General features: G+C 38.1%; 1 protein-coding gene across 1 annotated transcript in view; it reads right to left on the bottom strand.

Annotated features, from left to right (window-relative positions):
• Window positions 1-12,020, bottom strand: part of ENPP3 (ectonucleotide pyrophosphatase/phosphodiesterase 3) — a 91,380-nt gene that overhangs the window by 44,895 nt on the left and 34,465 nt on the right. The window contains exons 7-11 of the mRNA XM_005907294.3: window positions 9,050-9,129; window positions 7,137-7,256; window positions 6,484-6,593; window positions 4,959-5,024; window positions 4,246-4,318 (exon numbers count right to left, since the gene is read on the bottom strand). Of these exons, the coding sequence (XP_005907356.1) occupies window positions 4,246-4,318; window positions 4,959-5,024; window positions 6,484-6,593; window positions 7,137-7,256; window positions 9,050-9,129 (449 nt within the window). The remainder of the gene's footprint in view (window positions 1-4,245; window positions 4,319-4,958; window positions 5,025-6,483; window positions 6,594-7,136; window positions 7,257-9,049; window positions 9,130-12,020) is intronic.

Below are 12,020 nucleotides of genomic sequence, written 5' to 3'. Positions count from 1 at the left end.
GAAACTAGGAGTCATGTTGTGTAGGGCCACCCAGGACAGATGGGTCATGGTGGAGTGTTCTGACAAAACATGGTCCACTGGAGAAGGGAATGGCAAACGACTTCAGAATTCTTGTCTTGTGAACCCCATGAATAGTATGAAAAGGCAAAAAGATAGGACACTGAAAGATGAACTCCCCAGGTTTGTAAGTGCCCAATATGCTGGAGATCAGTGGAGAAATAACTCCAGAAAGAATGAAGAGACAGAGCCAAAGTGAAAACAACACCCTGTTGTGGATGTGACTGGTGATGCAAGTAAAGTCTGATGCTGTAAAGAACAATATTTTATAGACACCTGGAATGTTAGGTCCATGAATCAAGGCAAATTGGAAGTGGTCAAATAGGAGATGGCAAAAGTAACATCAATATTTTAGAAATCAGTGAACTAAAATGGACTGGAATGGGTGAATTTAACTCAGATGACCATTATATCTACTACTGTGGGCAAGAATCCCTTAGAAGAAATAGAGTAGCCATCATAGTCAACAAAAGAGTCTGAAATGCAGTACTTGGATGCAATCTCAAAAATGACAGAATGATATCTGTTAGTTTCCAAAGCAAACCATTCAATATCACAGTAATCCAAGCCTATGCCCCGACCAGTAATGATGAAGAAGCTGAATTTGAATGGTTCTATGAAGACTTGAAAGACCTTCTAGAACTAACACCCAAAAAAGATGTCCTTTTCATTATAGGGGACTGGAATGCAAAAGTACAAAGTCAAGAATACCTGGAGTAACAGGAAAATTTGGCCTTGGAGTACGGAATGAAGCAGGGCAAAGGCTAATAGAGTTTTGCCAAGAGAACGCACTGGTCATAGCAAACACCCTCTTCCAACAACACAAGAGAAGACTCTACACATGGACATCACCAGATGGTCAATACCGAAATCAGATTGATTAAATTCTTTGCAGCCGAAGATGGAGAAGCTCTAGATAGTCAGTGAAAACAAGATAGGGAGCTGACTGTGCCTCAGATCATGAACTCCTTATTGTCAAATTCAGACTGAAATTGAAGAAAGTAGGGAAAACCACTAGACAATTCAGGTATGACCTAAATCAAATCCCTTATGATTATACAGTGGAAATGAGAAATAGATTCAAGGGATTAGATTTGATAGAGAACCTGAAGAACTATGGACGGATGTTCATAACAGTGTAGAGGAGGCAGGGATCAAGACCATCCCCAAGGAAAAGAAATGCAAAAAAGCAAAATGGTTGTCTGAGGAGGCCTTACAAATAGCTGTGAAAAGAAGAGAAGTGAAAGGCATAGGAGAAAAGGAAAGATATGCCCATTTGAATGAAGAGTTCTAAAGAATAGCACGGAGAGATAAGAAAGCCTTCTTCAGTGATCAGTGCAAAGAAATAAAGGAAAACAATAGAATGAGAAAGACTAGACATCTCTTTAAGAAAATTAGAGATACCAAGGGAACATTTCCTACAAAGATGGGCACAATAAAGGACAGAAATGGTAGGGACCTAACAGAAGCAGAAGATATTAAGAAGAGGTGGCAAGAATACACAGAAGAATTATACAAAAAAAGATCTTCACGACCCAGATAATCATGATGGCGTGATCACTCACCTAGAGCCAGACATCCTGGAATGTGAAGTTAAGTGGGCCTTAGGAAGTATCACTACAAACAAAGCTAGTGGAGGTGATGGAATTCCAGTTGAGCTATTTCAAATCCTAAAAGATGATGCTGTGAAAGTGCTGCACTCAATATGCCAGCAAATGTGGAAAACTCAACAGTGGCCACAGGACTGGAAAAGATCAGTTTTCATTTCAATCCCAAAGAAAGGCAATGCCAAATAATCCTCAAACTAGCACACAATTGTACTCATCTCACACGCTAGTAAAGTAATGTACTTCAACGGTACATGAACTGTGAACATCCTGATGTTCAAATTGGATTTAGAAAAAGCAGAAGAACCAGAGATCAAATTGCCAACATCTGTTGGATCATTGAAAAAGCAGGAGAGTTCCAGAAAAACATCTACTTCTGCTTTATTGACTACCCCAAAGCCTTTAACTGTGGGGATCACAATAAACTGTAGAAAATTCTGAAAGAGATGGGAATACCAGACCACCTGACCTGCCTCCTGAGAAATCTGTATACAGGTCAGGAAGCAACAGTTATAAGTGGATATAGAACAACAGACTGGTTCCAAATAGGGAAAGGAGTACGTCAAGGCTGTATATTGTCATCCTGCTTATTTAACTTCTATGCAGAGTACATCATGAAAAACGCTGGGTTGGATAAAGCACAAGCTGGAATCAAGATTTCAGGAGAAATATCAATAACCTCAGATATGCAGATGACACCACCCTTATGGCATAAAGCGAGGAAGAACTAGAAAGCCTTTTGAGGAAAGTCAAAGAGGAGAGTGAAAAAGTTGGCTTAAAACTCAACATTCAGAAAACGAAGATCATGGCATCCGGTCCCATCACTTCATGGGAAATAGATGGGGAAACAGTGGAAACAGTGACAGACTTTATTTTGGGGGCTCCAAGATCACTGCAGATGGTACTGCAGCCATGAAATTAAAAGATGCTTGCTCCTTGGAAGGAAAGTTATGACTAACCTAGACAGCATATTAAAAAGCAGAGACATTACTTGGCCAACAAAGGTCTATCTAGTTTAAGCTGTGGTTTTTCCAGTAGTCCTGTATGGATGTGAAAGTTGGACTATCAAGAAAGTTGAGTGCCAAAGAATCAATGCTTTTGAGCTGTGGTGTTGCAGAGGACTCTTAAAAGTCCCTTGGACTTCAAGGAGATCCAACCAATCCATCCTAAGGGAAATCAGTTCTGAATATTCTTTGGAAGGACTGATGTCGAAACTGAAACTCCAATACTTTGGCTACCTGATGTGAAGAACTGAGTCATTTGAAAAGAGCCTGATGCTGGGAAAGATTGAAGGCAGGAAGAGAAGGGGACATCAGAGGATGAGATGGTTGGGTGGCATCACTGATTCAATGAACATGAGCTTGAGTAAACCCCTGGAGTTTGTGATGGACAGGGAAGCCTGGTGTGCTACAGTCCATGGGGTCACAAAGAGTCAGACTCGACTGAGGGACTGAACTGAACTGAACTGAAGCCATTCACTCTTAGAATAACCTGATTAAGTTTTGAATTCTGTGAGTCAAGGGTGGCATCGAAATATAAAAGGGGACTAATGGGTTCCATGGGCTTTCCTGGTGGCTCAGTGGTAAAGAATATGTCAGGCCAGGTAGGAGCTGCAACAAATGTGGATTCAATCCCTGGGTCAGGAAGAGACCCTGGAGTAGGAAATGGCAACCCACTCTACTCTTCTTGCCTGGGAAATCCCATGGACAGAGGAGCCTGGTGAGCTACAGTCCATGAGGTCGCAAAAGAGTCAGACACAGCTGAGCAACTAAGAAAAACAATGGGTTCAAAGTGGTCAGACTTGAGCACGGCTTATATTAGAAATCACTTTGATTTAATGAGAAGGAAAAAGAGGGTTATTTCTAACCAGCAGCTAAGTCACACTAGCAAAATAAACACACTTGCATTCCAACTAAGGACAACCTTGATGTGATTCTCCATGGGGTAGGGAGACACCATGCTCACGGGACCTTTACCCCTTTATATTGTGTCTAGGACAATGCAGGCTCGAGTGGGTTTTAGAAGAGAATCAGCTTGTTTAAAAAATCATACTTAAGGACTATATTTCTGTAGTAAGTACAAAATGGTTTAGATAATGAAGAGACAAGTATTGAAGAGTCTACTTTAATTGTAATGGGGGTTTAGACAGGGAATTACTCTTCCTGATCAGTAATATATCATCTAATTATATGAATTCTTAGGGAACTGTGGTTTGATTGACAGCTGGACAGAAGTCCACAATGGACTTCCAGGTGACATGGCTTGAAATGGGGTGCATTAACATATTGACACACAGGATCTAGCCTTGATGTTCTTGTTACATGAAGTAACAACACAGCATCTAAGTATTCAATAAATGTTATCAAATTAATCAAGATGTGGTTAATAAGACAGATATTCTTTTCAGACTTTTAACTATTTTGTGGCTAATAAAGCAGATAATTTTTTATATTTTTAACTGTTTTTATGTCTTCATATACATATCACATACACTTGTACTCAGTGGAAATTAAAGAATAGCATTTCATGTTGTGGGTGAAGTTCAGATGAGTTTACCTTTATTTAAAAAAGAAAAACTTACTCCGGCACTGACTGGTCCATAATTGTGTCCTTGAGAATCAGGTTCTTCCACGTATATGGTGTAAAAATCAGGTCTAGGGTAAAATCGAAACGGAGAGAGACGTTATCCATTTGGAATAGAGGTACCTGTTGGATCTGGCAGACTTGTGGATCTGGAACTTTGTGGCAGCTTCCTCCTGTTTTCCTCTGGTCTTGCCTTGTCTTCCTGGAGAAGGCAATGGCTACCCACTCCAGTATTCTGGCCTGGAGAATTCCATGGACTGTATAGTCCATGGGGTCAAAAGAGTCAGACACAACTGAGTGACTTCCCCTTTCACCTCCTTCTCTTCATCCAGGCCCAGTGGTTCCACTTGGCCTTGGCAGGAACGGTGGTCCAGCAGGAACTAAACAAGACCTTCCAGGGTGTAAGCACTGGTCTGACTCAGTTCTGAAAAATCTGTCCTGTTCTTGCTGTTAAGGCCTCTCTTGACGTGCTTCAGCCTTTGTGTTTCCTGGTTTATGACTTTTACCGATCCTTTGTTCTGCCACACAAGTTCTTTCTTTAAATGCCTAGTTATAGGAATAATTCTTGAAAAATGCCCATAAAAAGGAAATGCCAAGTTTTGTTTTTTTTTTTTTTTTTTCCCAAAATAGTCATTTAAAGTAAAGAAATACTTTCACTTTATTCCCACAGATATCCTGCTGAGCCAGCACTTCCCTGACACTAAGTATTACCTTTCAGCTTTGGGTAGGTCCAGCCACTTTAACAATGTAAAGATCCTCTCTTCATATGTGACACTTCTGAAATGAAAAGTAAAAATAACTTTAAAAAATTCATCGACTCAAGGAGAACTTCATTATATTCCTACTCAAGAAGGCAGATTGATATTTTTGGATGCTTCTTTTGTGTTCATATACTATAAGAACACTGAAAGGGATTTAATATTACTCGAAGAGATTCCTGTTTTCAACACCTATACAGAGATACTTGTGCCTTGATATAGATTGTGTATTGCTTTCTTTCCTTCTCATTCATCTCTCCTTCACTTTTACTCCAATTAAAATAAAATTGTTTTACATTAGTTACTATTCATCCATTCAATTTGCTTATTTTTGTTCACTTCATTCATTTGTGCAGTTCTGTGTACTATCTATTGTCAGCCATAATTTTGTTCCTTTAAAGTGGAATTTATCAGTGAGAAAACCAAAGATGCCTTCCTTCCTAGAGGTCATATTCGAGTCGAGGAAGACAAACAACAAATAGGCCTTTTGTTGTCATTCAGTCGCTAAGTTGTGTCAGACTCTTTGTGACCCCATGAACACCAGGCTTCGTGACCCCATGAACACAGGGAAGCACACCAGGCTTCCCTGTCCTTCACTATCTCCCTAAGTTTGCTCAAACTCATGTCCATTGAGTCAGTGATGCCAATAAATAAATTACATAGTGTATTAAAAAGTGATAAATGCTATGGGGCAAAAAAGGAAGACGAGAACCAGAATAAGGGGCACTGGAGAAACTCAAGTGGGAGGATTTGAATTTGAAATCTTAGTGTGATCAGGCTAAGACAGTATTGATAAGGTAGTTTTTGAGCAACAGCCAGAAGGAGGTGAGGGAGCAGGCTATGCAGATAAATGGAGTCAGATTATATCGGGCAGAGGAACAGCCTTCGCAGAGGCCCTGCAGTGGAAGCAAGCTTGGTGTCCTGGTGTACTGGGGTCACCAAAAAGGTCAGTATAGCTTGAGAAGGGTGAGAGAATGGAAAATAGTAGGAAAGGAGTCTAAGAGGCAAGGGGATAGCAGGGCTCATACCAACCAGGGCTTGTTGGCTTTATTCTGTACGAAACTGAGAGCCTTGAAAGTGAGGGGTGCAAAACAGTGTCGTATTCAGACTTGTTTTTTTAAAATAATTATTCTGGCTGATGAATTGACAATAGATTACAGGAAACAGACATAGAAAGAGGGAGATGTGTCAAAAAGCAACTGAGGTAATACAGGCAAAAGAGGAGGACAGCTCAAACCAGAGTTAGTGCTGGAAGTAATCAAAAATTCTCAAACTGCGTATAGCTTGAATTAGAGGCACAAGCATTTACTGACAAACTGGATAAGGGATGTAAGAGGGAGGAATCAACATTGATTTCAAGATTTTTGGCCCAAATAACTGGAAAAATAAAATTACCATTATGATCAAGACCAAAAAACAAACAAAAAATTCAAATCATTCCTGCCTAGATGGGATTACATTTGCAGGTGTTTTCCTACCTGTTGTAAATCTTATATATGGAAGGAAAGGTGCCATTTATAGCTACATCCGATCCTGGCCAAAAGTAAGTACCAACTTTTAAACCTTGATACATTGCTGTCAGCCAGATCTATAAGAAGAGAAAATTTCAAATAAGTGGAGGTCAAGAAAATAATCAGTTTGAGTAGAAATGGCACTATTTATGAGAAACTGAACAATATTAAACCATTGAAAAATGTATTTAATTATTAAAAGGTGTTGAAATTGTTTTGAATTTGTCCTTGCAGCAGTTTTAAAAAGTTATTATCTAGGTATCCACTTCAAAAATCAAAAAAACATAGGAAGGCAATAAGAAAGATCATTTTTCAAATTGGTAAAATTGTACAGTTCTTCTCTCCTTTTTAAAGATTTATAAAATATAATGAGTTAAAAAGTTAACAGATAAGCTTTCTGAGTAACTTCCAGGTTGATATATTTATAATTCAACATCCAAGTCTCAAGGCAACTTAGGTGAACAATTATATACATTGAAAAGATTCAAATCATAATTATAAATAGTGCTGAAACACCTTCCCACCCTTAGCCCTGAGAAATTAAAAAGACAACATAAAACTCAGAGTGGAGAGAGAAGAGTGATCCATTGTCATGTGGGGACATGGAGAGTGACACATACTGGTTGCCCCTGCCACCAAGCTGGGTTATCTTTCTCCTTTGAAGAAAGTGAAAAATTCTTGTTGAGGTTTATATCATACATATTATTGTCAATGATGCCATGTGATTCTGGATACAACCCCTAAAATGATAATTTCAGAAAAAAAGATTTAAGATAAAATAATACATTAACAAAACATGCATTTAAATTGAAATAGCATAAGACCTGTAACTCTTATTGGAAAAGAAGTCATATACCTTTCAATATAAAACCCCTAGATCTGAACCCAAATACCAAATACATATATTACTATTACATATACACCAGTTCCACCATGGTCTATAGCTGCAAATGAATTATGTTAGGAAGATGATTTTGTTGATGGTTTTAATTTCACTCTTGTGTTATTAATAACTGCTAATTATAGATTCTATATTATAATAATGATTAGACACTGGTTTATTGGCAATAAGAGCAAGATATTTGTTACATAGAAGCTATTAAGTATCAGATGTTGGCCAATGGGTTAAAATGTGTTATCAGCACTCTAGAAGGAAGCCTGTCAAGTCTCTGTGCTTCTCCCTGTCATTCATCCATCAATCCAGTCATTCATTTAGTCTGGTCACAAAGACTCATTCAATCATTCCACACATTTTCACTGAATGTCTATGATACCATAGGCAATTATAACTACATTTAGATAGACTTTTAGGGTCATTATTTCAGAACATTACTATGTATATGAATATGGATACATGCACATATATAGAATATTAATAGCACTTATGCATAATCCCTTATTTATATAGACATATGGTGGTGCTAGTGGTAAAAAAAAATTCCACCTGCCAATGCAAAAGATATAAGAGATGTGGGTTCAATCTTGAGTGAGGAAGATCCCCTGGAGTAGAAAATGGCAACCCACTCTAGTATTCTTGCCTGGAAAATTCCACGGATAGAGGAGCCTGGCAGGCTGCAGTCCATGGTGTTGCAAAAGAGTTGGACATGACTTAGCGACTAAACAACAACATACGTATATATGTATGAGCACACACACATATATGTATTATATATTATGTATGTAGACTTACATGTGTGTGTGTGTGTGTGTGTGTGTGCGCACGGTGCGTGCGCTCAGTTGCTCAGTCGTGAGACCTGGGTTTGATCCCTGGGTCAAGAAGATCCTCTGGAGAAGGGAATGGCAACCCACTCCAGTATTCTTGCTTGGGAAATCCCATGGACAGAGGAGCCAGGGGGTCTACAGTCCATGGGGTTGCAAAGAGTCACACACGATTGAGCAACTAACACACAGTAATAAAAGACTAAATGCAAAGTAGTAAAAATATAATATTCTTTGGCAAGAAAGGTTGAGGCATAGGACTCCTTAAGATGTGCCCTGAATCTATAAATATTAAAAAACTTAATCTTCCTTTGAGTTCTTTCACGTACGTCTTCTCGTACACTGAGGAGAATTCATTGCTTTATTTGCTTTATTTAAAGAGATATAGCCAGTTTGAATTCAACTATGAAACAAGAGACTTCACCAAATTAAATATAATTTTTAAAACTAGATAGGAAAGAGATTCTCCACATCAAAGTGGCTGTCTTCATACATAGCCTACCATTCCCACAGACCTTCAGATAAATGGGGGCTAATCAAAAGATCAGAGTAGAGGGTATTTCCCATGTTCCAGAGGCTATCCTGGCCTGTCACAGAGATAAATGAGCTGAGCACTGGGACACTCATTCATAGATAACTTCTCATAGCCCTGGATTGGCCTCATACTCAGACATTCCTTCCAGCCTGAATTAAGCTGTGATCGCTACCACACATGATCCTGAATCTGTGGCTTGGCCAGCTCCTGCCTCAGCATGTCTGGTGTGGTCAGTCCCTTCGGGGGTCTGTCAGTCTTGCCACTGGATGAAGCACTTACCGTGACAATGGTATAATGATTTGGGAAGGTTTTGGTCGGATAGGCAGGTCTCAGGTATTGTGAATGAACTCCACATGTTTCTGCAACAAAGGATAGTGAGAAATTAAGACGTTGTTTCTTCCTCAGAAGTTGTTTGAATAACTAAAAATATGAACATGAAAGTTTCCCAGAGAAATAGAAAACTAACTAGGGGGTGAATTGCAGATAGAAAGAGGTTAAAATGCTGATGCTTAAAATTCCTCTCAAGGAATGACAGTTTTCAGGAGAGGAGAGTGCTAAGTCAAGGATCAGGAAAATTTTTCTGTGAAGAGCCAGATAATAAATAAATAGGCTTTGAGCAAATGGCATGGCTCTGTTATAACAAAACTGTATTTGTAGACATCAAGACAAAGAAATTTCATGTAATTTCTTTTGTGTGGCACAAGGCATTCTTTTTTTTCCCCAACCATTTAAGAATGAAAACAATTCTTAGCATCAGCAGACCATACGGAAATAAGCAGAGTGGGTCAGATTTGGCCCACAGACCCAGATTGCTGACACCTGAGCTTAAAAGACCCTAAACTTTTAACACCGTGCCAGTTGTATTTGCGTTTGCTGTTCCTCTCTTTCTGACCTGGCTCATTAAAGTAAAATTTTCTATATAATATTTGCTTCCCAATATAACAAAAGCCAATACAACTGTCTAGATAACTGAAAAGGAATTTGACTTGTGTGAATGCACAAGCCCATGCCACGTAGTAATGTTTACAAAATTAACTTTCCACCTTATTATTTTCAGTACAGTTTCCATTTGATCAGTGAAGTTTCCTGTGCTCTGTTTTCCGCAAAGCATGGCATTAATTTTGCTTTCAGTTATTTTGTTGTTTTCATCTGTGCAATAACCTTGCTCAAGAAAGTCAGAACCACTAAGGCACATTACTATTTCCTCTGCAAGAGTGACGTATGAGACATTTTCTGTACCAAAATTCTATCACCTCTAATTCTAAAAGAGAACTTCACCATGAGAGATTCTATTTAGGTTAAAACAAAAGGTGCAAATGATTGTTGTCCAGAAAACAACAAACTTTGCATCTGCAAATAATAAAGTTTTTCTCAAATAGGCTTGGAGTTGGTCTCCTTCCCAGCCAGGAAACCAGTATTTCCAATATGATCCAGGAATTTCCTCCTTCAGAATCTTCTTGGATCCAATATTAAGTCTACTAAATAGGACTCTGGTGGGAATGGTGAGGGTTGAAAGGTGGAGGGAAAGGAGCTTAAAAAAAAAAAAAAAAACACTACATTTCTAGCAAGTGCCCCAAGTGGTTCTGATGTACTTGAACCTGAAGCTTGCTCTAGGTCATAATGTATAATCAAAGATTAAAATAACCATTTTTCTTTTTTAGTCAATATCACCAACAAATAAACCTTGTCCTCAAATAGACAAAGATATATTTAATATGTTATGAAATCATATGATAAGAAAAATAAAATGAGATCTAATCTACTGACATAATTAGAAGAATTTAAGTGGAGAAGACAATCATACAATAAAGAGAGATAAAAGGTTTCTGCTTTTATTTCCCTGAAGCATGTATAATGTGTTCAAATTCTTAAATGTGTCTAAAGGCACAGAGCATAAGATAAAAAGCAACCTAAGTTACCAGTGATATAAAAACATGACACTTTTCTAGTCTTAAACAGGACATCTACAGATCTGTGGACTATCTACAGATTCAAGCTACCATTTTTGACCACCTGCCTTTGAACAAGAGCTATTAGAGAACAGCTCATCATAAGCAAGACCTACCATCATTTCTTCCTGATCTTAATCATTTAAATTATGACTGAACAGGATAATTTTGGAAGGACGCACAATAAATTAATAAGAATAGTTGCTTCTGTAGAGAAAAAGTAGGAAGATCAGGAAAGAATCTGTTGTAACTTTCAATACCATTTTTTAAAGTTTATTATTTGCATATTTTGTTCCTTAAAAAACATCTTTTTAAAAAGAAAGTAAACCAAAAATTTGAAAACATATATGGAATAAATATATACCCATAGTAACTATAAACTATAAGAAGGAATAGAAGACTGAATTGATGAGGAGATAAAATAGCTGAAGAATGTACAGATGCAGCAAAAGCACTTCAAGGAAAAGAGTCCATAGCAGTAAACAGCTACATTGAAAAAAGAAGAAATTTCGAACAAACAACCTCATTTTATACCTTAAGGAACTAGAAAAAGAACAAGCAAACTCCAAAGTCAGCGAAAAAGAAAAAAACAATAATGCTTATAGCAGAAATAAGTGAAACAGAGAAGAGAAAAGCAATTTAAAAAATCAACAAAATTAAAGTAGGTTTTTTGAAAAGATAAAATTGACAAAACTTTAGCTACATTAGGAAAAAGAGAAGACTCCAGTAAAGTCAGAAGCCAACACTACAGAAATAAAAAGGATTATAAGAGACTATTATGAACAAATGTAAAGAGTCTCCCCACAATACAGGAGCCCTGGGGTTCAATCCCTGGGTCGGGAAGATCCCCTGGAGAAGGAAACGGTAACCCATTCCAGTATGCTTGCCTGGAAAATTCCATGGACAGAGGAGCCTGGTGGGCTACACAGTTGATGGGGTCACAAAGAGTTGACACGACTGAGTGACTAACACTTCCAATGCTTCTCTAGTCTGAATTATAAAGAAATAGAAAATCTGAACCGACCAATAACAAGTAATGGAAAACTTCCTAACAGAAAAGCCCAAGATGGCTTCACAAGTTAAATTTACCTAATATTTAAAGAAGCCTATCCTTTCTCCAGAGGATCTTCCTGACCCAGGAATCGAACTGGGGCCTCCTGTATTTCAGGCAGATTCTTTACCAACTAAACTATCAGGAAAGCCCTTTAAAGATGGATTAATGCCAATATTTAAAGAAGGAAAGTGAAAAGTGAAAGTGAAATTTGCTCAGTCATATCCGACTCTTTGCCACCCCGTGGGCT

The sequence above is a fragment of the Bos mutus genome, chromosome 9 (assembly GCF_027580195.1).
Source record: "Bos mutus isolate GX-2022 chromosome 9, NWIPB_WYAK_1.1, whole genome shotgun sequence".
Lineage (NCBI taxonomy): Eukaryota > Metazoa > Chordata > Mammalia > Artiodactyla > Bovidae > Bos > Bos mutus.
This window is presented reverse-complemented; position numbering and strand designations above follow the sequence as displayed.